This window comes from Callospermophilus lateralis, chromosome 15 (assembly GCF_048772815.1).
Source record: "Callospermophilus lateralis isolate mCalLat2 chromosome 15, mCalLat2.hap1, whole genome shotgun sequence".
In the NCBI taxonomy this organism is placed as follows: domain Eukaryota; kingdom Metazoa; phylum Chordata; class Mammalia; order Rodentia; family Sciuridae; genus Callospermophilus; species Callospermophilus lateralis.
The window spans coordinates 61,902,101-61,928,138 of NC_135319.1; the positions used below are offsets into that span (position 1 = coordinate 61,902,101).

General features: G+C 33.7%; 1 protein-coding gene across 1 annotated transcript in view; it reads left to right on the forward strand.

Moving 5' to 3' along the window:
* Hells (helicase, lymphoid specific) overlaps positions 1-25,834 on the forward strand; it is a 34,690-nt gene extending 8,856 nt beyond the window's left edge. The window contains exons 5-22 of the mRNA XM_076834540.1: positions 2,819-2,855; positions 2,942-3,006; positions 5,226-5,267; positions 7,302-7,529; positions 7,908-8,090; positions 8,570-8,713; positions 10,927-11,123; positions 12,695-12,791; positions 17,495-17,656; positions 18,722-18,861; positions 18,948-19,086; positions 20,299-20,382; positions 20,474-20,593; positions 22,007-22,123; positions 22,305-22,464; positions 23,698-23,794; positions 23,871-23,947; positions 25,740-25,834. Coding sequence (XP_076690655.1) covers positions 2,819-2,855; positions 2,942-3,006; positions 5,226-5,267; positions 7,302-7,529; positions 7,908-8,090; positions 8,570-8,713; positions 10,927-11,123; positions 12,695-12,791; positions 17,495-17,656; positions 18,722-18,861; positions 18,948-19,086; positions 20,299-20,382; positions 20,474-20,593; positions 22,007-22,123; positions 22,305-22,464; positions 23,698-23,794; positions 23,871-23,947; positions 25,740-25,834 — 2,184 coding nt within the window. The remainder of the gene's footprint in view (positions 1-2,818; positions 2,856-2,941; positions 3,007-5,225; positions 5,268-7,301; positions 7,530-7,907; positions 8,091-8,569; positions 8,714-10,926; positions 11,124-12,694; positions 12,792-17,494; positions 17,657-18,721; positions 18,862-18,947; positions 19,087-20,298; positions 20,383-20,473; positions 20,594-22,006; positions 22,124-22,304; positions 22,465-23,697; positions 23,795-23,870; positions 23,948-25,739) is intronic.
* The last annotated feature ends 204 nt before the right edge of the window (positions 25,835-26,038 follow it).

Genomic DNA, 26,038 nt, shown 5'->3' on the forward strand with positions numbered 1-26,038 from the left:
ATCTTTTTTTTTTTTCCAATATGTGGTGCTGAGGATTGAACCCAGGGCCTCACACATGCCAGGCAAGTGCCCTACCACTGAGCCACAACTCCAGCCCCCAAGCTTTTTTTTGAGATAGGGTCTTGCCAAGTTGCTGAGCCCTCAAACTTGAGCTCCTCCTGTCTTAGCCTCTTTAGTTGCTGGGATTATAGTCGTCTGTCACTGTGTCCAACTAGTTTTTACATATTATCTTAAATATTGGAGAAATTCTTTTGTCTTCTTGACTTCTTTGAACATTTATTTAATTATAACTTTGTTAACCACCTACCTTTGTTACAAGTTGTATAGAAACATTGTCAATCTGTTCTTCATTTTTTTCTTAAGTTGGAGATGAATGCAATACCTTTATTATTTATTTACTTATATGTGGTGCTGAGGATCAAATCCAGTACCTCACAAATGTTAAGCAAGCGCTCTACCCACTGAACTACAGTCCTAGCTCCTGTTTCTCAGGTTTTTTTTTTTTTTTTTTTTTTTAGTTGTAGTTGGACATAATACCTATTGTCCTTCAAGATATTTTATAAGTGTTCATTTCTTTTTGGAGGGCATGTTTCTGGGGATTAAACTCAGGGGCAGTCGACAACTGAGTTGCTTCGTGTCTTGCTTTTGCTGAGGCTGGCTTTGAACTTGGCCATCTATCATCTTGCCTAAGCCTCCTGAGGCGCTGGGATTACAGGTGTTTGCCACCATGCCCAGCTTGTGGTCAGTTCTTTTAAAACCCATAATGAACCAGTGGAAGAGAAATGATGAAGTTTATATTTGTTAAGAACTTACTTTGTGTCAGGCATTCTGTATTTTATTTAATTCTCAGGACAGCTTTATTAAGTAGAGACACTATTATTCCATTTTACATATAAAGAGACATCCTAGGAGATACACTGTTAGTCCTCATTGATAGATTCTGTATCTGAATTTGCCTACCTGCTAAAATTTATTTGTAACTCCAAAATCAGTATTCTTGGTGCTTTTGTGGTCATTCACAGACATGCTTATGTGCACAGGAGCAAAAAATTTGAGTCCTCTAGTCAGCTGAGTCCAAATACAAGGTTTACCTTGTTTTAGGTTTTATATGGTAAACATGTCCTTTTCTTGCTCTATTAGGAGTCATGATTTTTCTGTTCTTATTGATGATTTTCCTGTTTAAAATGGCTCTAATCATTGTGCTGAAGTTTTAGCTAGTTTTTCTTAATTAAGTGTTAGCTAGTTTTTCTTAAGGCTATAGTATGTTTTATGGAGACAATAGTCTGTTAAATAACCTTCATTTAAACATGAGTTATAGTGCTATTAGCCCTTAGTCTCAATTATAATCAAGTATCTTTAAATAGAAACATATTAAACATATATTAATTGGTTGATGAAAATGTTGTAAGCAGTGTTTAATAGAAACCTAAACTTGTATTTTTTTTCAGGAACAATGGTTCATTATTTTCCTAGAGACTATAAAACATAACTACTGTGGTAACAGTTTTGTAGCTTGCTGAAGATAACATAGTCTAATAAGTAATGCTAGGATTTGAACCCAAGATTAGATTTAAAGTTTACACTTAGCTTCTATACTAACCATCTTTATTAGGAAATAAAGTGCTGGTAGGCCAAATAAGTAGGATATCTTTTAAGGCCAATTATTTGAGTCACAGACTTGTTAGTGGTGATGTTTAAGTACCTGGTAACTATAATTTTGCAGATTCTTTTGCAACAAATCCAGTTATTCAAAGCTAATATTTGACTCATTATTAATTCTGGAGTTGCATCTTTGGTTTCTAAAGAACATTTGTTTATAAGATTATTTTACTGACTGAGCCATTTACTCTCTATTCTCTACTCTTTTACCCGTTAATATCAATACTTTCAGCCAGCTAATTTTTTATCTTAGAGTTTTTTTTTTTTAACCAACGCCCCTCACTTTGTTTTAAAGGCATCAGTCATAAGGTTCTACCTGCTCTCATTGTTCCTTTTAGTATTTTTTTTTAAATATATTTTTTTAGTTGTTAATGGACCTTTATTTTTTTGCTTATTTATATGTGGTCTTGGGAATCGAACCCAGTGCCTCACATATATGAGGCAAGCACTCTACCCCTGAGCTACATCTCCAGCACCCTTTTGGTATCTTTTTAAAATTTTATTTCAATTTCTTATACATGTTCATTCTTTTTTTTTTTTGTAGATGGATATAGTACCTTTATGTTATGTGGGGCTGAGACTTGAACCCAGTGCCTCGCACATGCTAGGCAAGCACTTTGCCCTGAGCTACAGCCCCAGCCCTCATTTTTTCTTGATAAAGTATTCTCCACCCCCTCCCTACCCATAACTGGGGATTGAACCCCTGAACTACATACCTAGTTTTTTTTTTATTATTATATTTCAAAATAAAAATGTCTTCTATGCTTAATTTTGAATTTTATATTTTTTAATATGTATATATTTTTAGTTAGTCACAATGCCTTTATTTCACCTGTTTATTTTTATGTGGTGCTGAGGATCGAACCTAGGGTCTCATGTGAGGCAAGCTCTCTACCTCTGAGCCACAACCCCATCCCCTGAATTTTATCTTCTTAAGTGGGAAAAAGAATGAGTAGAACAATTGGGAGGAAGCAGAGAGATATGATCATGAGAAAGTTATGGTAGGGAAATGCAGAAGATTAGGTAAGTGTGATAGTGGATAATTCTGGGTGAGGTTCAACTGCAAGAACCATTTCTCTCAAGTTAGTTATTGCCATTTAATATGTAATACCATAAATGACCTTAAGTAAAAGTAATATTCTAAATCCTTGTTTTATAGGGTAAAAATTTAGTTGGTGGAAGTGGAGAGAATGCAGGTAAATTTCCTTATTCTAGTTTGGAAGAATGTGGGTTTGTATTTGTTTTAATTCTTATAAAATAAAGTAAAATGGTTTTTTTATAGCCACGAAAAAGAAAAGAGGAAGAGAAGAAGAATCATATAATATTTCAGAGGTCATGACAAAAGAGGTAAAAATAAAAGGGGGGAATAAACAATATTTGATGTTGAGTAAAACCTGTTACAGATTTTGAACCACTTTAATGCTGTAAGAATTACTATTATTTAGCTTTTCAATTTGTTTTAAATATTCCATTGCTTTCAGGTGTTTATGTAAAGAAGTTGGTTAATATTTATAGTATTTTAAAATCAACGCTAAACATAGGATATATAAACTCAGCTACCACTGAGCTGTATCCACTGTTCTTCTTTGTTTATTTTGAGCAGATCTAGCTTAGTGGCCCAGGCTGGCCTTGAACTTGGGATCCTCCTGTTTCAGCTTCCTAACTGGGATTAGAGGCATGTGTCACTGTTACTATGCCTGGCTGCTTGGCTTTTTTAAAAAATTTGTTCTGGGGATTGAGCCTAGGGATGCTTAACTACTGGGTCACATCCCTTGGCCCCCCACCCCCCTTTTTTTTATTTTTTAGTTTTCAGTGGACACAACATCTTTATTTTATTTTTATGTGGTGCTGAGGATCGAACCCAGCGCCCCGCGCATGCCAGGCAAGCGCGTTACCGCTTGAGCCACATCCCCAGCCCCCCTTTCCCTTTTATTTTTTTATTTGGAGACAGGGTCTTGCTAAGTTCCTGAGGCTGGCTTTGAACTTATCATTCTCATGTCTCAGCCTCCCAAGCAGCTGGGATTATGGGTGTCCTCCACCGCACCAGCTCTGTTGACTTTTTTCAATTGCAAATTACTTTTTTGTTTTTGCTTATTAGTTTACCTGTAGTGGAAATTGAGTCGATGACCTTGTACATGTAGGCAAGTGCTCTACCTCTGAACTACATCCCCAGCGAATTCTTTTTTATTTTTTAATGTTTTTTAAATTTGAGATTAAAAAGTATTCTGTATGATTTCCAATTTCTGGATTTTTGCTTATTGCATCCTCATAATTTCTGTATCCCTTGTATTTCCTGGGAACTGATAGGTCAAAAAGTTTGATTTACGATAAGAATACATCATAAATGGTGTTTATGTTTTAATTTTTTCCCAGATTACTCTCTAAAAATCTCATTTTTTTTAAAGGACAACACTTCTTTCAGTTAACTATATTAAATTCTTGCATCCTTGTAGTAGAAACATCTGTACTTAAATTGCATCATACTTTATATGCCTATATGACACACATATATACATGTATACATGTGTGTCTGCCACTTACTGACATTCTGTCGTTCTCCTGTGCATCTTAAATTTGATATTTGCTTAAAGTTTCTTGAAAGTATTTAATTCCCAGTGTCTTTGGTACATGTTCTTCTCATACTTTTCTGCTTGAAATGTACTTTAATGATTAAGCCTCATGACAACTTTTTAAAATAATTTGGTATAACAATGCTCTGTTAGGTCACCAGGTGGCCATAATGTATTGTCTGGTAGATAGTACATGACTGTCATTCAAAACTAGAAGTTTATTCTGTATTTTTAGAGTATTCATCTTTGATTTTTAACTAGTCTTCTAAACTCAGATGTTTATCCACAGAAATGCCCAAAGTAGATTGGAGTAGGATTGGACAAACTTTGTGTAAATAGTAAGATAATATTTTTAACTTTTGAATGGTTTTGTGGTTAACTACTGAAATCTGAACTCTTGCTAGTATATCCTGAAAACAGCCATAGATACACTCTAAACAAATGAGTCTAACTTTGTTTCCTCTAAAAAAAGATTTTTTTTAAAGCCCCTTGAGAGTATTGCGGCACCAGGGGTGCTTTACTTCTAATCCACATCTCCAGTCTTTATTCTTTTTCATTTTCTTTGAGGCAGGGTCTTACTAAGTTGGCAAACTTGTGATCCTCCTCCTTGGTCTCCTGAGTAGCTGGGATAATAGGTGTGCCCTGCCACATCAAGCTCATCTAAACTGTATTTACAGATATTGGCTGCCAGCTAGAGTTGGTCTGCAGGTTGTCATTTGCTGAATAGATGATAGTTGATGTGTGTGAAATTGTACTTAGTCTCTTTGTTAAAAAAAAAAAATTAAAGTGTTGACAATTTTGAATATTTTGAGAGTTCTGAGCCAAAAAAATGGCTTAATTCTGCCTTATGGCCACTAGTTTGAGATTCTCTATTTTAGTAAATTACCTTGAGTGCCTTATCTGCATAAGATTAGCACAAAATAAATGTTGGTTCAATAAATAAATGAATAAATGTGCTAATGTTACTAATTTATTTTTGGTTTTTCAATCTTCTAGGAAATTCTGTCTGTGGCTAAAAAAAATAAAAAGGAGAAAGAGGTAAGGTGTCCATAATAAAAATTAATTTTGTCTTGAGACACTGTTTTGCCAAGTAGTTGAGGGCCTTGCTAAGTTGCTGAGACTGGCCTTGAACTTGTGATTCTCCTGCTTCAGCCTCCTGAGTTGTTGGGATTATGGGCATGCACCACCATGCCTGGCTCATCCCCTTTTCTTTTAGTCACCACTGGACATTTTTCTCACCATTCATTCCATTTCTCTGCTTTAAAAAAAAATCCATTTACTTTTTTTTTTTTTTTTATCTTAACATTCTTTCTTACATTTCAACTTCAGGTGTTCATAACGTGTTCTTTGATGTATCAGTATCAATGAATGCATCTAGCAATAATAATGCCTTAAACTTTTGAATCTAGCAATGATACAGGTACCTATAAATACGTGGATATATAGGTGGGTCATCAGGGTAGAAGCTGTGGGGGGATGCCTTTATCTTGTTTCTGACCTTAAAGATTTTCTCTAGTTCTGTTTGGGAAGGCTAGATTTCTGTTCCTACATCCCACCTATCTGCCACTATCATTTTGTTTTAGGTGGACATAATATCTTTATTTTTATGTGGTACTGAGGATCGAACCCAGTGTCTCACGCATGCCAGGCCAGCACGCTACCACTTGAGCCACAACCCCAGCCCCATGAGGTTCCTTTTTAATCTTGAGTATTTCCTAACTTAAGCCCTAATAGTTACATGTTTGCATAGGGAAGCAGAAGCAAAATAATTAACATGAAAATATTTACCAATGGATATAAACTTTAAGTGGTTAATTTATACTTAATATTAATAGACCACTGGAAAAATTCATGTCATGATTATGAAATGAGAGGTACTTTATTTAATTTTTGGTACCAAGGATTGCACCCACTGGCTCTTTACCACTGAGCAACACCCACATCCCTTTTTATTTTGAGAAAGGATCTCACTAAATTGCTTTGGGTATTGGTATGTTGCTGAGGCTGGTTTTGAACTTGTGATCTGGACAAGTGCACTACCATTGAGCCCCAGCCCCTCTCTTAAGTTGTTGTTGTTGTTTTTTTAATATTTATTTTTTAATTGTAGTTGGCCTTAATATCTTTATTTTATTTATTTTTATGTGATGCTGAGGATCGAACCCAGGGCTTCACACGTGCTAGGCAAGCTCTGTATGGCTGAGCCACAACCCCAGTCCCAAGTTTTTTAATATATAGTTTTTAGTTGTAGATGGACACAGTACCTTTATTTTATTTTTTGTGGTGCTGAGGATCAAACCCAATGCCTTACATGTGCTAGGCAAGTGTTCTATCACTGAGCTGCAATCAAGCCCCACAATTCTTTTTTTCTCTCTCTTATTTTAAATATTTATTTATTTTTCAGTTTTTGGCGGACACACCATCTTTGTTGGTATGTGGTGCTGAGGATCGAACCTGGGCCGCACGCATGCCAGGCCAGCATGCTACCGCTTGAGCCACATCCCCAGCCCATCCCACAATTCTTATATATAGACAAACATACATTTTATTCTTTGGACAGCATTATTGGGGAATTCTACTTCATATTATTGCCAGCATTTGATGTTGTCAGTCATTTTTAATTTTAACCATTCTATGGATCTGAAATGATACCTTGTGTTGTTTTTAACTTGTTTTCCTAATTACTAATGATAGTTTTTGTAATAGTTGGATTTATCTTTTCTTTTTGTTGTTCCATCTTTGTCTTGTTCAAGGGATAACTGTCACAAGGTTATCAAGATAATTCTTTTCATTTTATATTTATACCTGTGATTTTATCACAAATAGATTTGTGTGGAATAATGACATTTGAGTTTAATATTTTTCCACTTAAATATACAGTTGTTTCAGCATCATTTCTAAGACTTTTCCCCTTTTTTTGTACCTGGGATTGAACCCAAGGGCACTTAACCAATGATCTTCGTTCTTACCTAATGAATAGAGGAAGAGGTACATTTTGATATTTTGCATACATGAGGTGAGGAATATAGTAGCATTTTGTGTCAGACTTATAATTAAACTTTTTTTTCTTTTCAGGATGAAAGTTCCTCCTCTGCTAATCTCTGTGTAGAAGATCTTCAGAAAAATAAAGATTCAAATAGTATGATTAAAGATAGATTGTCTCAGACAGTTAGGCAGAATGCTAAATTCTTTTTTGACCCAGTTCGGAAATGTAATGGACAGCCAGTGCCCTTTCAACAACCAAAGTACTTCACAGGAGGAGTGATGCGATGGTACCAAGTAGAAGGCATGGAATGGCTTAGGGTAATGAGTTGTCTTTTTTGTTGTTGTTGTTGCTGTTATTAAATTTTTTTTGTAGTTGTAGATGACAGAATTCCTTTGTTTTATTTATTATGTGCTGAGGATCCAACCCAGTGCCTCACACATGCTAGGCAAGCACTCTGCCACTGAGGTACAGCCCCAGCCCAAGTTGTCATTTTTAATGTATATAGTTAGAATTCTGACACTTTAAAAATGGCTTTGATAAAAGTCATCCCACAAGTGTTATTATAATTTATGGCATTAATATGTCAGTCACGTCATAATTGCCATTGAGTATGCTTGTACAAAAGAAATAAACCTTTAATAATTCAGTAGATGTTTTTATCACAATTTAAATTCAGTGTATATTCTTTTGTCTAGATGCTTTGGGAAAATGGAATTAATGGCATTTTAGCAGATGAAATGGGCCTCGGAAAGACAGTTCAGTGCATTGCTACAATTGCATTGATGATTCAGAGAGGAGTGCCTGGACCTTTTCTTGTTTGTGGCCCTTTGTCTACACTTCCTAACTGGATGGCCGAATTCAAAAGGTTTACACCAGAAGTAAGACATATTCCCTTATATTAAATATATTATTTCACATGTGTTATTGCAGGAATTATAGAGCTCCTACAATAATACTGGTTTCTGTATAAGCATTGCATTTGATTTGACTTTTTCAATCTGAGCGGTGTCATTCTTAAAGTTTATACAGAAGAGTTGGTACTGGCAATCTTAGACGTCTTGCCTAAAATGTGCCTGTAAAGAGTTCTCTATATTGCATGATTTGATTCCCCTTATATAGACCTAGGTAGAATTTTTTAAAAATTCTTTTTGTTCTTATCTGGCATTTGCCACATACAAATTGTTTTATTCACATTCTTACCTTATGAGAAGAATATGTTTCCCCCCCTCCTTTTTTTTAATTTCTTTTTTAGTTGTAGATGGACACAATACCTTTATTTTGTTTATTTATTTATATTTCATGCTTTTCAAATAATTAATACTTAAATTTTGTTCCAAATTGATATAAAATCTTTTAGATTCCGACAATGTTATATCATGGAACTCAGGAAGAACGTCAAAAATTGGTAAGGAATATTCACAAAAGGAATGGGACACTGCAGATTCATCCTGTGGTAATTACATCATTTGAAATAGCCATGAGAGACCGAAATGCATTACAGGTACAGGTGGTCTTCACTGGTTTCTTTATGATCTGTAACTATTTAATTCATACCACTTACCATTCAGTGGCATTTGTTTAAATTTTTTTGGGTGAAATTAATCGAGGGAATTGTTCTGGAGGCTCATATTAAAGATTGGGATAAAATGTGGTATTTCTTAGCAAAATTAAATCTTATAGCATTTTAAACTTTAGCCATAATTATCACTTTAAGTGTGTTAGTCATACATAATCTGAATATACTACAGATATGTTTGTAACATGTACTTTTTCTTTTTTTTAAGGAAGCTTTTTTGTTATTTTTTTTTTATATATATATGATGCCAGGGATAGAACCCAGCACCTCATGCCTGCTAGGCAAGTGCTCTACCACTGATCCACAACCCTAGTCTCCCAGTAGCACATGCTTTCGAGTATGTGGAATTTATCAATCCAACTTGTTTTAATCAAATAAGAATAGAATATTTGAAGACAAGTTTTTTTATGGGACTGTCGGTAACATTTCCCTCTCTGTATCTCTTGATATCATAGCTACTCACTTATTGATATTCATATTATTACAATGCAGTTAGAAAATTACTTGCTACTTCAGTTATTTCATACATATTCCTTTGTTGTTTTGCTTTTTCCCTGATCATGTAATGTTCTTGCTGAGTCAAGTCTTTTTAAGTTTTTCTTGTGTGAAATAAAGAAAGTAACTTAAGTAATGACATCAAGTCATAAATGGAGCATAATGGCTTCCATAATCAATGACCAACATGTGTCAGATATTATATATGTGGGTGGAATTTTGGAATGTGATTTGCAGAAGTCTTAGCTAACAAGTTTAACAAAGTTTTTGAATATTTGCAGCAATAAAAAGTATCATAACTATTTTTTCACAGTAAAAGTTAACTACTTGTAAAAAAAAGTAGAATATGAAAAGATAAAGAGTACCTGAAATTCTACCTGAGAATTTTCTGTTCTACTGATAACTTATAGGAATAATTTATACCTAGTAACATACTATACATTCTCTTTCGTAACTCTTGTTCACGTAACTCTTGTTCACAATAATGTAATATGAAACCTTTTCTAATTAATTTCCTCTACCTATCCAGCCCATATTGAAATAGTTAAGTTTCCTTGTCAATTTCAATGGGAGTGGTGTTCGGCTCCTGTTTGGTGTGTGACAAGAGAAGTTTCAGACCTGACTAATTAGTTTTCCAGGTTCCTTAACATTTGTTTCCTTAGTTTTTCACTTACTCATTTATAAAGGGTGTTTTATTTTATATGGCAGTTTCAAATACCTTAATTAATTAATTAATTAATCATAATTAATTCTCTTGTAGTGAGAGAAAATTAAGGATTGCCAAAAATTTGCTAGAATAAGTCCCTTTCAAGTGATTTTATTTAAAGAGTAACAATAGTATAATTTTTTTATTCTGTTAGGAGTGTACTGTATAAAGTTCAATGTAAAAGATCCTTATTTCATACTCTATCCCCAATTTGCCAGTCTCATTTTTTAAAGATACTTAACATTTGAGTTTGATGTATTTATATTTCCAGAATTATTTAATATTTCTATTTTTTTTACAATAAATTAGGAAAACTTAAGTTTGCCTGATAAGATAAAAGAGAAAACACAGATATTAAAAATGAGAAAATAATTTTAATGACAGCTTTATGAAAACAAATATATATCTTTGATAATATAAGTTGCTAAAATTGACTTCAGAAGAAAGGAGCAAATCAATAACTTAGAAACATTGAGAACATTGTCAGATTAAAAAGAATATTAATTTCAGATATAGGCCTCCAAACTGAACATTATAATGCTGTTTAACATTTCTGACCATGTGGAACTAATGAAAGGTTTTGAAAATTTTTTAGGAATATAGTAGTTTTTAGGAATCGAACAGCAGAACTTGGTAAAACATTAGAAAAGATACAGATTACTTTGACTAGAAAGCGATTGAGGACTAGCAGGTGGACTTAAGTATTATTTCATATCTAGTGAAATCTGTTCTAGGAATAGAATGACATTGGTTTTAGTAATCTATTAATTTGTCCCATTACTGGATCAAAGGAAAACATGATTATTTCAATAAATACAAATATAATATTTAATAAAAATAAAACAACCAGTCCTAGAAAAGTTATATTTTTAGAATTGTTTTTAGGAAGAACTGTACGATAATTACTTTAAATTTTTTTTCTCAATTCATTTTCTAGCATTGTTATTGGAAATACTTAATAGTAGATGAAGGACACAGGATTAAGAATATGAAATGCCGTCTAATCAGGGAGTTAAAACGGTTCAATGCTGATAACAAACTTCTTTTGACTGGTACTCCCTTACAAAACAATTTATCAGAACTTTGGTCATTGCTAAACTTTTTGTTGCCAGATGTATTTGATGACTTGAAAAGGTAGGTAAGCCAGTTATTTAACTGTTTTCTGTTTTTTTTTTTCAAATCCCAAAAATCTGTTCTCTTAGCTGAAATTATTTCCTTTCTTCTAGGTAGCTGAATTTAAATGATTATTTTGTCAGGTTCTTCGTGATATATTTTTTTTGTGGTGTATTTCAAAGTGTGTTCTATTTTGACACAAAGTATGTGAAAGCAGATAAAAGATGATTTAAAACTGAATTTGCATTGGACTGATGAGGTAGCTTAGTGGTATTATACTTGCCCAGCACATGTGAGGCTCTGTGTTTTTTTCCCCAAGCACTATAAAACAGAACAAAACAAAAGCAAAAAAACCTTACAATAAGACTCTTGGTTTGTTTTGTTTTTATCTTTACAAAACAATCCATGGAGATAAAGAGGTTAAATATATTCCCTGTCTCACATATAAGAAAGTCTAGGCATAAAGTTGTTATTAGCATATAACAAGTTTAGCACCAGAGTGAATATTAAAACAAAGGTTTCCTGATTTTTTTTTTAAGTATTTTGTTTTAGTTGTCAATGAAACTTTATTTTACTTATTGATAAGTGGTGCTGAGAATTGAACCCAGTGCCTCACACATGCTAGGCAAGTGCTCTGCCACTGAGCCAGAACCCCAGACCGATTTCCTGATTTCAACCTAGCAGTTTTATTCTAGAAATTGTTTGAATTTAGATTATGTCATAAAAAAAATAAAAAAGTTTTTGGAAAAAGTATACTCAGTGGAAGAGGAGACAAGATGACAAAAATATTTTAGATGGAAATACAACAGAATGAGGTGAAAAAAACTGACTGACTTATATTGTCATGGGGAAGCTACATAATGTTTTATTTTGAGAATGTGTTCTAAATCGGATTTCCAAATATTGGCCCAGGGTCAGGCTGATTATTATAACTATGCAAACTTTTACTAAAGGACAAGATTTTCAGGTCCTATGCAGAGCTACTGAATTGGAATCTGTTTGAAAAAAATCTGATCTAACTACTCCATGAAAGTAGCAATTTTTTTCAAAATTAGATATTAACAATATAACATTATTTAGATTATTAATCTGTGCATGTTTACACTTAATTACTCATTTTTTAATATCTTTTAGTTTTAGGTGCCTACAATATCTTTATTTTATTTTTATATGGTGTTGAGGATCAAACCCAGCGCCCTGCACATGCTAGGCGAGCATGCTACCACTTGAGCCACATCCCCAGCCCCAAGTCATAGCTCTTAATTAAATTAATTAATTATTTTTGTGATGCTGGGAATAAAACCCAGGGCTTCACATTGCTAGGCAAGATTTTTTTTTTTTTCTTTTCCTTCAGTACCGGGATTGAACTCTGGGCCTCCTACCAAATCACAGTTCTTGATTGTTGGTTGAAAAAATACAATCACTTCCTCTTTGTTGTTGGAATGTATTCTTTACATTAAAAAAATTGCATCTAAGAGGTTGGTGCACAAATATCCATGCTTGATATATGCAAATTAATATAAAATTGTAAAGCATGTGTTAATATAATTGAATCGTGATAAGTTAATTTATGATCTTTTTTTTTTTTTCAGCTTTGAGTCTTGGTTTGACATCACTAGTCTTTCTGAAACTGCTGAAGACATTATAGCCAAAGAAAGAGAGCAGAATGTATTGCATATGCTGCACCAGGTGTTGACTATTTTCTTATTCTGCTTACTATATACTCATAGAATAAGCCTTGGAAGTGGACACTAGAAAAATGAATCTTCCCAAATTCGATTTCCTGGCCGTTTCCCTATTCCCAGAGGGAGATTTTATGGCGCAATTCAAGTGCTTAATTAAATTTTGCCCTTTTAAAAACTTGGTACTGAGAATTGAACCCAGGGGCTCCCACGTTCCAAACAAGTTCTCTACCACTGGGTAACATCTCCAGGGTTGTGTCCCCTACCCATCTCTGACACTTTTTTCCCTTCTTATTTTGAGACAGGGATTTACCAATTTGCCCATGCTAGCCTAGAACTTGTGATCCACTTGCCTCAGCCTCCTGAGTAGGTTGGATTACAGGTGTGTGTCACCATGCTTAGCTGACTTTTTATCATATCATAGGATCTTACTCAGTTGCTGAGGCTGGCCTCAAATTTTCATCTTTTACCTCAACCTCCTTAGTTGCTAGGATTACAGGCAGGTGCTGCCTGTGTTTTAATAATTTTTCTCACTGCTATCTGCATTTAATACTTCATCCATTCTACCCTATTTCCCAAGCTTTCCTTCCCTCTCTTCCCTCCTGTCCTCCTTACCCTCTACCATTCTCCTTCTATACTACTTATCTTTAGATTAATACGATCTTTTAAAGGTCTAGTAATGTGGCCCTAAAAAGCTTCTTATTTGTGAGATAGGGGGTTTTTTTTTAATAAAATTATCAATTTACTATTTTTTACAATTTTTTTTTTCTGTCACTACATGTAGACTTAACCCATCAGATTGTTTTCTCTTCCCATTGGGGGAAAAAAAAATTAACAGGTATTTAGTTGACAGTGAGATATTTATTTTATGTGCGGAGCTGAGAATTGAACTCAGGGCCTCCACATATTAGGCAAGTGCCCTACCACTGAGCCACAACCCCAGCCCCTCTCATCACATTTTAATAACGGCTTATTATCCCATTACTATGTTTCTTTACAATTAATTGTATCTACCCTTTATTATTTCGACATTTTTCTCTATTATAAACAAGTACCTATACTTATATCTTGTTTATTTTGGCTTATTTCCTGAGAATTCCATGTAGTATTGCTAGGAGGGTGTATATATTAAGGCTTTTGACATGTTGGAAAATTGCCCTTCAGAAAGAATTTATATACCATACGTATCTATTTTCTTTTTTGGACTTTGTGTGTGTGTACATTTTTTTATGGTGTCCCTTTGGTTTTGGTACCAGGGATTGAACTCAAGGGCACTCAACCACTGAGCCACATCCTTAGACCTATTTTGTATTTTAGTTAGAGACAAGGTCTCACTGAGTTGCTTAGTGCCTCTCTTTTGCTGAGGCTGGCTTTGAACTTTTGATCCTTCTGCCTCAACCTCCCAAACTGCTGGGATTACAGGCTTATGCCAATGAACTCGGCCTTTTATGGTGTCTTTATGTGTGTTTTCGTGAGGTTTTTAAGATTTTTTTGGTGTGCTAATAGCTGTTACGGATACTTTTGGGTAAAGTGTCCTAGTGTGTGAAACATTGAGGGAATATGGCTTATAAAGGAACAGATGTGTTTTGGCTTGATGTAGCAAATAGGATAGCAAAGTAAGGCTTTGATATTAGGTTTCTTAGGAAACTTAATTATAAAGTTAAGTCAGTTAAAATTTGTAGAATTTGGCACTTAAGAGTGGGTCTTAGAGGAATCTAGTTGAAAAGTCTTCCCAATGCAATAGTCCTTTTAAAGATATTCGTGAGAAATGGCCATCTGATTTAATATTTTTTAGTTGATGTTTTACAAGGAGGGATACTGGAATTGCTATTTTTATGGGAAAGAACTTCAAGTTTACTTTAGTATAAAGATTATGATAGTGAATTTAATATACCCATCTCTGAATTCAATAATATATCAAGAGTCATGGCATTTTTCAGAGCCACAGTGCTAAGAAAATTCTGTGTAACACTGTTTAAATTTGTCTTATGGTAACTCATGCTTTGCTCCTAATTTTGTTTAAATGAATTACCTGAGGGAAAGTCTTTATTAAACGTAAAGTCAGATTAGTTGGAGATAGTTTTGAATGTCTTGTATGTTTTCTTACTCAAACTTTAAATTCCTTGGTGTCTCAGTAAATTCTATAAATTCTATAAGAAAGAATTTGAAATGTTTTCATATGCTTTCATGTCTCACTGACTAGCTATACTTGCTTGGCCTTCCTTTAAGATATTTACTTAGAGATATTTTCAAAATATTAGTGTACAAAATGTAAAGCAAAACTCACATCCTGAATCTGAGTCTACATTCCATTTAGGATTTAATTATATGAAAGATGCTGAATATATTGGTGTTTTTCATATTCTTTTGCTATAAGCTTTTGAGATAATATCTCAAAATTAAGTGCCATCATTCTTACAGTGTTATACTTAATTTTTCGTAAATCAAAACTTTTGAACATTGAAATTCTTACAATTTGCTTATTTTTAGAATTGTCATTTACAAGGGCTAGGGCTATAGCTCAGTGGCAGAGTGTTTGCCTAGCATGTGTGAGGCACTGGGTTTGATTCTCAGCACCACATAAAAATAAACAAATAAAATAAAAGTATGCTGTCCATCTACAATTAAAAAAAAAACAATTGTTATTTGTATCTGTAATCTTTATTCTTCATTCCTAAAATGTGTATTTAGCTGACCTTTTCATCATTAATCTTTAAAAATTTCATCTCATTTGAGGAAATATAATCCTAGTATATCTAGTATTGTTGACTTAAGATTTGTATCCTACTCAGTATACTTTTGTTTTTTCATACCAGGGATTGAACCGCTGAACCACATCCCTGGCCCTTTTTTATATTTTTTATTTAGAGACAGGGTCTCACTGAGTTTCTAAGTTGCTGAGGTTGGCTTTGAACTCATGATTCTCCTGCCTGAGCCTCTGGGATTACAGACATGCACCACCACGCCTGGCCTCAGTATACTTTTTTTTTTTTTTTTTTTAAAGAGAGAGTGAGAGAGGGGAGAGAGAGAGAGAGAGAGAGAATTTTAATATTTATTTTTTAGTTATTGGCAGATACATCTTTGTTTGTATGTGGTGCTGAGGATCGAACCCGGGCCGCACGCATGCCAGGCGAGCACGCTACCGCTTGAGCCACATCCCCAGCCCCCTCAGTATACTTTTTAAAAAATTGAACTGTGCATGTGGATGTACATGTCACAAAGTTATAGTATCTTCAAAAATATAATTTTTTTAACTTTCTGTGTAAAGCTCTCTAATTTTTTTTCTAGTTTTTTTTCCTAGTTCCTTCCCACATTAGAGACCCAAAACAGCATCACATTTAATGATTTATTTACTTAAAAATAATATATGGTAAAAAGTTTTTGAATAGTATAGAAATCTGGACAATGAAAAGTAAAAATTTTCTCCTGTTTCCCCTGCACTTCTTTTTCTCTTGCCCAAGTATAACTAGCATAGTTTTGCTTCTATTTTAATATTTGTATGCTGACAAATACATATATAAATAAGTCATATAAGTGTTTTGGAACAGTGTATGAATGCCTCTTCCACATATTTGCCATTTCTAGATAACATTAAACTTTTTAATATAAGTGCATTGGTAGAAAAATATATCTCATTATTATCATGTTCTCTTTGAAGATAGGAACATCTTTCAGCATGTTTATGGAACATTTGTATTTTCTCCCTGATGTGTATTTGTTTCTGGATTAGTAACTTCAGATAAGTTTAAACAAATGTTTATATTTTATTTTATTTTATTTATTTATTTTTTTTAAAGAGTGAGAGAGAGTGAGAAAGAGGGAGAGAGAGAGAATTTTAATATTTATTTTTTAGTATTTGGCGGACACAACATCTTTGTCTGTATGTGGTGCTGAGGATCGGACCCGGGCCGCACGCATGCCAGGCGAGCGCGCTACCGCTTGAGCCACATCCCAAATGTTTATATTTTAAATGACAAAAATTAATAATGACATAATTATTTCTGTGTTCTACTTATAAATATGATAATCATTTGTAATAAAGGGGAGTAATTTTAAGCCTGAAGTTTTAGAGTTTAAGGAGAAATTTACCATGTGTTATGGTGTTCACTTAAATTCCTAGTTGCTCAGGAGGCTGACACAGGTAGGTTAGGAGTTTGAAGTAAGCCTGGACAACATGGAAAAAATATATGTTGACACATACACACACACACACAATTTTTCATGTTTATGTTCTTAGTTGGGTTGGCTTTCTATTGGCCTAAAACCTCACTCTGAAATTTGTGGACTATATTGAAAACCCTAAGTAAAATATTACTCCCTATCCTTACCCTGGGTACTGGAGATTGAATCCAGGGCTACCCTACCACTGAGTTACATCCCACTCCTTTTTTATATATTTTTTTACTTTTTGAGACAAGATCTTGCTAAGTTGCCAAGGTTCACCTTGAACTTGGAATACTCCTCTCTGCCTCCCAAGTTGCTAAATACCATCTTTTATAATTTTCTGCTCTTTAAATTATTAAGATACAGTCTTAGAGATTTTATGAATTTATAATGTGCTAGTCTGATATGGGAAATTTCAAGGATGATATTTTAATTTCACATTTCAAGAATTGATTGTGTTTATAGTGGAATAGGAGAAAGAAGGATAAGGAGTTTGTGGGAATGTTATTTGAAAAATATTTATATTTATTTATGTTGAAATTTTAGATTCTGACTCCTTTTTTACTAAGAAGACTAAAATCTGATGTTGCTCTTGAAGTTCCTCCTAAACGAGAAGTAATTGTTTATGCACCGCTTTCGAAGAAACAAGAAGTCTTTTACACGGCAATTGTGAATCGTACAATTGCAAATATGTTTGGGACCAATGAGGTATAGTGTGTGCTTGAAATATACTGTGAATGTAACATGATAATAAAACTTCACAATTATGTCAGTCTTATGGCTCTTCACCTGTTCTCAGGATTTGTTGTTATGAATTTGTAACTGAAGTATTAGGCATAAGACCAGAAGCAAAAGTTTTTCCTGCTCTGTGATCATCTGAAATGCTTGTTAACAAAATTTTAAATTCCTGTGTCAGATTAACCTTAATTATTGCTGTCTGGGAATGCATTTAGAAATGCATTTAATGCAAGTACACAGCTGGGTGTGGGGCTATATACCCCTGATCCTAGCAACTTGGGGAGCTGAGGCAGGAGGGTTCTAAGTTTGAGGCCAACCTCAGAAATTTAGTGAGATTCTGTCTCAAAAATTAAAAAGGGATACGGGTGCAGCTCAGTGATAAAGTGCTCTTCTGAGCTTCAATTGCCAGTGCCGAAACAAAAGCAAAAACAAACAAACGAAAAAAAAAACCCTCACTGTTATTTGATAAACACTGAAGGCTTGCCATCTGTACCATTTTTCTCCACATTCGAAGTTCCTAAGAAGTGGAGATGGGATGCGATTATCATGTAATGAAATCAGAAAACTCATAAATTCTAATGTCTTACATATCCTTTATTTTTTTCTACTGAGCAGTAAAGATACTCTCACTTTCAAATGTTGTTTTTAGTGATAAAACAAATTTTACACATTTGTATATGAGTATAGATCATGGCTGTGAGGTAATTGTGCCTTTGGGTATTACTAAAAGTTGATGAAAGAGCCAGCATATGTCCTAATCCCAGCAATCCTGGAGGCTGAGATAGGAGGATTACAAATTCAAGGCAAGCCTCAGCAACTTAGATCCTATCTCAAAAGAAGGGGGTTAGAGACTGTGGATATGACTTAGCGTCCTTGGGTTCGATCCCTAAAATTGCTGAAATTTGCTGTCGTCTTCAAAATTGCTGAAAGAGAAAATTAGTGTTTAGTTTGTACATAAAAATATTATACTTCACTTATAGGTAGGACTTCATTGTCTAGCTTTATAAATGGGTATTTTAATTTGTTCTTTTTTAGAAAGAAACAGTTGAACTAAGTCCTGCTGGACGACCAAAACGGCGAACTAGAAAATCAATAAATTACAGCAAGATAGATAATTTTCCTAATGAATTGGAAAAACTGATCAGTCAAATACAGCCAGAGGTGGACAGAGAAAGGTGTGAGTTTAAAATAACTTTTAAGTATTCTTCAAACTGTGATGTGTTTTGTATTTCTTATATGCACACATTAATGTTTTTGATAGAACTGTGGTGGAAGTGAATAGCCCTATAGAATCTGAAGTTAATCTGAAGCTGCAGAATATAATGATGCTACTTCGTAAATGCTGTAATCATCCATATCTGATTGAATATCCTATAGATCCTGTTACACAAGAGTTTAAGGTGAATACTGTTTAATAATTTTGTTATTTTGTACCTTTAACATTGGGTTAAAGTATTATTTTGTTTGGTTTATTTTTTAAAATACTGTGTTGTGTATCATCAAGATTATAATCTAGTAAACTGAGTCTTCCACCACCCCCACTCCACCCCACCCGAAGTTTAGAGAACTTAAGGAGGGTTAGAATGATGGTCTTTTTATGTACAGTCCAACTTATTTCCTTAGAGCTATATGAACAGCTAGGAATTATTCTGAATTTTGTAAAGTAGTCAATTTCTATTTTTGCTCTCTTAGAGATAGTTGTCATTTTTTCAGTATTCCTTTTAGTTAATATTTAGCTTGTCAAAATCTGCTGCTCATTACTTATGAGTCACAAACGGCTACAGAAGAAAACCAAAAAGTTGATAACAGTTGGGGACTTTCAGATTAAGTGAATGAAATTGCAGTTGATTAAAAAAAAATAGCATAGTGTTAAATTGTTTTTAGGGAAGAAGGATTTCATACTAATTAATAGCAGGGTTTCTCAACTGTGGCAGTATTGACATTTTGAGCCAGATAATTTTTATTTAGGAGGTAAAGTCCTGTGCACTGTCTACATTTATCAGCATCTTTGGCCTTTGGTAGCCAGTAGGTTTATTTTCCCCGTTTATGAAAACCTAAAATGCCTCTAGCAATTGCTGAATGTCCCCTTACGGTGGAAGGCAAATTTGCCCTTATTTTGAGAACCATACTTTACACTTTTGAGTAAAGAAAATAAAGCTTTCCTACTCAAGTGGAAATCTCTTTCTGAAGGAAACTTCACCAAAAGTTGAACTTTTTTCCCCCAAGCTAAAAGATAGACGTTTTATTTAACCTCAATAGTTAGATTGGTTTTACACTCATGTTTTCTTAATTTTTACTGAGAATTCTAATAGCAATGTTTCTCCATATTTTACGCAGTTATAAACCTCAGCATATACACAGTGAGTTTAATAAATTCTTTGAGGGACTGTGGTTCTCAGATAGGTTCATGATTATACTTGAACTTTTGTGTGAGATCACTGAGTTTTCATTCTAGAGTGTCTTGAAGTAACTACTGATTTAAAAATAATAACAAGGTCAATTTTTTGAAAAGTTTTAAAATGATTTATCACTGAAATGGTATGTTTTTAATTTTTATAAAGCAAGAGATTAGTAATTATAGTAACATTTTTCTTCTTTGTCCATTTTTAAAGATTGATGAAGAATTAGTAACAAATTCTGGGAAATTCTTAATTTTGGATCGAATGTTACCAGAACTGAAAAAAAGAGGTCACAAGGTGGTAATTTGTTTGGAATTTTTATTGTTTCATTATTTTTTATGAAGCAGTATAGACACTATGCATACTAAGATATATATCTCAATTTCAGGTGCTGCTTTTTTCACAAATGACAAGAATGTTGGACATTCTGATGGATTACTGCCATCTTAGAAATTTCAACTTTAGCAGGCTTGATGGGTCCATGTCTTATTCCGAGAGAGAGGAAAATGTAAGGCTATTTATGTCATACATAATAAAATTATAACTTTTGCAGTACCCAGGGATTGAACCTAGGGACACTTAACCACTTAGTCACATCCCAACCCTATTTATTTTTCATTTTTATTTTAAGACAGGTAGGTTCTCATTATTGTATATATAAACGTGTATATATATGTTTATACATTTATACATATAAACATGTCCTAAACCCTGTTAATACATAGAACATTATCATTAGCCTAGAAAGGTTTCTATCTTTCCAGGTTAATCTACCCTTCTCACCCACTTGATTTTTTTAGGCAACTGTTACTGAATTTTTTTTTTTTTTTTAATTTTAATATTTATTTTTTAGTTTCCAGCAGACACAACATCTTTGGTTGTATGTGGTGCTGAGGATCGAACCCGGGCCGCACGCATGCCAGGCGAGCGCGCTAGCGCTTGAGCCATATCCGTAGCTGTTACTGAATTTTTTAACCAGTTTTTGCATTAGTTCTTTTTATTTAACTTTTCTGTAAAAAAAAAATTTAACAATTAAGATGGTAGGGCATGGCTAAGTGGTAGAGTGCTTGCCTGGCATTCGATGAGGTGCTAGGTTCTATTCTCAGCACCACATAAAAATAAATAAATAAACAAAATAAAGGTATTGTGTCCATCTACAACCAAAAATTTAAAAATTTAAGATCTCCTTAGTAAGATAGGTATTTGAAAAATCAAGTTAAAACAAGGAGAGATTTTTTTATAAGTTTACGTAATTGTTTTGAAAATCTGAAAGACTGATTTGGCCTCTCTTGGAAAATCCTTTGTGTGGTATAAGAAATAAATATCTCAATCCCTGGTCCTTTTTTTTCTCTTCCTTTTTTTTTTTTTTTTTGGTGGCGGGGGTCCCAGGTATGAATGCACGGGTGTTTAACCGCTTGAGTCACATCCCAGCTTTCCCATTTTTAAATTCGGTTTTTTTTTTTTTTTTTTTTTAAAGAGAGAGGTGAGAGAGAGACAGACAGAGAGAATTTTTAATATTTATTTTTTAGCTTTTGGCGGACACAACATCTTTGTTTTATGTGGTGCTGAGGATCGAACCCGGGCCACACGCATGCCAGGCGAGCGCGCTACCGCTTGAGCCACATCCCCAGCCCTCGTTTTTTATTTTGATACAGGGTCTCCCTAAGTTACTGAGGCTGGTCTCAAACTTGTGATCCTCTTAGCTTAGCCTCCCAAGTTCTTGGGATTACAGGAATACAACACCATTCCTGCCTAAATTATGGTTCTTTCTTTGCTTTTCTCCTTCCTTCCCTCATGAGGGATTGAACTCAAATTGACACATGCTAGGCAAGCATTCTACTAAGACTTAGCTACATCCCCAGCTTATCCCATCCGCAGTCTTAATGGTTGAAGTTGTTGTTTACATCTTTTTTGTTTTTAGATGCACAGTTTCAACACAGATCCAGATGTGTTTATCTTCTTAGTGAGTACACGAGCTGGTGGCCTGGGCATTAATTTGACTGCAGCAGATACAGTTATCATTTATGATAGTGATTGGGTAAGTTGAAGGTATAGCAATATGCTGTTGATAGAAATCTGAATTTTTAATCATCCTTATATATATTATAATAATTTCATTTATCTACTTTGAGAAGTGTCTGTTTTAAGGTCAAGAGTTATTGATTATTTTTTATTCTAGTACTGTTCAATGTTGTTCTCTTTTTCCTTTTAATTTGAAGAACCCCCAGTCTGATCTTCAGGCCCAGGATCGATGTCATAGAATTGGTCAGACAAAGCCAGTTGTTGTATATCGCCTTGTTACAGCAAATACTATTGACCAGAAAATTGTGGAAAGAGCAGCTGCTAAAAGAAAACTGGAAAAGTTGATCATTCACAAAAGTAAATGATGCTGTAGTATTTATTTATTTATTTATTTATTTTGGTTCAGTTTTCTCTGTGTGTGTTTCTGTCATGAACTTTTGTTATTGTCTAATATCTTTAGTTGTAAATGGACATAATACATTTATTTTACTCTTATTTATTTTTACTCTTATTTAAAATTTGTTTTCTTATATCTTTATTTTATTTATTTTTTATTTTTATGTGGTGCTGAGGATGGAACCCAGGGCCTCACATGTGCTAGGCAAGCACTCTACCACTGAGCTACAACCCCAGCCCCTACTTATTTATTTTTATGTGATGCTGAGGATTGAGGCCAGTGCCTCATACTTGGTAGGCAAGTGCTCTACCAGTGAGCCACAACCCTAGCCCTCATTGTTATTTGGTTTCTTTTTTTATATATATATATATTTATTTTTTATTTGTAGTTGGACACAATATCTTTATTTATTTATTTTTATGTGGTGCTGAGAATCAAACCCAGGGCCTTGCATTTGCTAAGTGAGTGCTCTACCGCTGAGACACAACCCCAGCCCTCATTGTTATTTTCTTTATAATAAAAGAAATTGGTGCAACTTGATAAGACGTGGTTTATAGCAAGAGTGGTAGATGTGGAGTTGCTAACAGCCTACATTAAGTTGGCAGTGATACACATAAAGAACCTTAGCAATTGTTTAGATGTGGCACAGATGGGAAGAGAAGGGTCTGGGATAATTTTAAGGTGCAATATCTTAAACTCTAATGAGGAATTTGTGATATTTTTATTGCATGTTTCTGATTAAGATAATTGCTTGTCAGAAATTTTTCTTGCAAGTTTAATATATTAAATACTAGAATAGTATTTGTATATTGAGGGAGTAATATAAAAAAATCCATTTAAGTGTTGAATATCGTTTAAATTTAGATAAATTTTATCAATAGTGTTAATGATCACAAAATTTGTTTTCAGATTTTTTTTTAAAGTCACTCGGGTTTGAACTCAGGTACTCAACCACTGAGCCACATCCCCAGCCCTATTTTGTGTTTTATTTAGAGACAGGGTTTCACTGAGTTGCTTAGTGAAACCCTGTCTCAAAAAGGGTTGGGAAGGTAGCTCAGTGGTTAAGTGCCTCTGCGTTCAATCTCTAATACAAAAAGTAAATAAATAAAATGGCAGCCATTCTGAATAGTTTGTAATTTATTGGATTTTAAAGGGAATTTTAATATGTTGCATTTGTTAAATTATTTTTCTAGATCATTTCAAAGGTGGTCAGTCTGGATTAAATCAATCTAAGAATTTCTTAGATCCTAAGGAATTAAAGGAGTTATTGAAATCTAGAGATTATGAAAGGTAAGCCTTTTAATTTTAGAAAAACTACTCATAGTTTTGATTTATTTAAACATACTGCAATATTTTGTTTTTATAGGGAAGTCAAAGGATCAAGAGAAAAGGTTATTAGTGATAAAGATCTTGAGTTGTTATTAGATCGAAGTGATCTCATTGGTAAGTATCTCTCATGCTTTTAGTCTTTATGGAAACCTTAAAGATAGACATAAATAGAATAGCGTCATGAATCCCTTGAACAATTAATGCATTCAGCTATAGTAGTTCGCAACATTTAGCCAATCTTGTTTCATTGACATTTCTCTTTTGTTGGAGAGAAACTTAAAATCAAAAATATAAACTTTTGCTGTTCAAAAGACACTAATAAGCTACAAACAGGGAGAAAATATTCACAAAATAGATCTACTAAAGAACTTAGATCTGTAGTACATTTTTAAATTCTTTCAATTCAATGAGTCACAGAAAACCCAGTGGTATGTTAATAAACGTTCACAATTTCCAAACACTCTAGTTTGAAGTTTTTGCATATTTGTATGGCATATATATCTACCAATTTTGAAGTGTCAGCACAATATCACTGAGTATAACTGGAAAAGGTGAACACCATGATAGGTATTTTATTTGAAATACAATAAAATACATAAAATATATGATGCAGCATAATTATTAAACAGGGAAAACTAAACCTGGATCCTCCTTACCTCACAGTTGAACACACTCTGCCATTTAGCTATATCACCAGTCCTTTTTATTTTAAGACAGTCTTACTAAGCTGGCTTGGATTTCTGGTACTCCTGCTTCAGACTTCCAAGTTTCTAGGGTTACAGTTGCAGGTGTGTGCCACCATGCCTGGCATTTAGGACATTTTTTGATAAGTTACCAATCTAAGTATATATTCAAAACCTGATTTTTGGGGTGGTGGGATGGGCACCAGGGATTGAACTCAGGGGTGCTCAACCTCTGAGCCACATCCCTAGCCCTATTTTTATTATTTAGAGACAGGGTCTCACCGAGTTGCTTAGCACCTCACTTTTGCTAAGGATGATTTTAAACTTGTAATCCTCCTACCTTCAGCTTCCTGAGCCACTGGGATTATAGGTGTATGCCACTGTGCCTGGCTTAAAACTTAAGTTTTTTGTTTTGAAATATTTTTTAGTTATACATAGGCACAGTATCTTTATTTTGTTTGTTTATTCTTATGTGAGGCTGAGGGTTGAACCTAGTGCCTCACATGTGCGAGGCAAGCGCTCTACCACTGAGCCACAACCCCACCCCCTCAAAACTTAATTTTTAAAAATATTTATTTATTTGTAGTATGGGGGACCGAACCCAGCAGCTTGTAGATGCTGAGCAAATGTTCTGCCACTAAACTACATCCCCTTTCTTAATATTAAAAGAACTTTAAAAAGTTAGGAAAAGGTATGAGTTTAGGATTGGAAAGGAATTAAGATGCAAAGCTCAGTTATTATGATGAAAAAAGACTTTATACATTAATATTAAAGACATAAAACAACCTAAATAGTACTACATATTTGCAGTGATTTGGAATGTTTATAAAGGTAAGTTTTTCATGATATCTTGCTTCTCAACTCTTAACCATGATTGGGCTTCTTTTTAAAACATCTCTGAAAGCATAATTAAAATTGGTGTTCTGTTTATTGCCCTATGTATATGTCTTAAATTTAGCAGAAGAGATTTTAACCAGTAAATTGAGACTTCATAATGCTTGTTCCCTATAGGCTAATTTTAGTTGTTGTAGAATATACCTTTTTCTTTTTGTTACTTTAACACTTAATTGTCAAAAAAGAGAGTGTCCCACACATGGGTTTTTATAATTTGGACATATGATATACTTCTTACAAAATTGTATTGGAAATTTATGATTTTTTTCCAGGTTCCTACCCTTTTTTTCCCCCCCAAAAAAGTATTTGTTCCAATATTTTTCTTTTAGATCAAATGAAGGCTGCAGGACCGATTAAAGAGAAGACAGGGATATTCAAGATACTAGAAAATTCTGAAGATTCCAGTCCTGAATGTTTGTTTTAAATTGAAGCTAAAGAATGACTTTTAAAAGTTCTTGTTTACAGTTAGTAATTTACTTATTGGTTTGGAAATTCAAATTGTCTACTATTTTGTTTTTATTATATCATTTTACATAATGTAACTAGCACCATTGCATACTTAATAGATTATAATTTTCTGAGCCTTTCTAAGAAGGAAATGCATATTAAGTTTAAATTTTCAGTTACT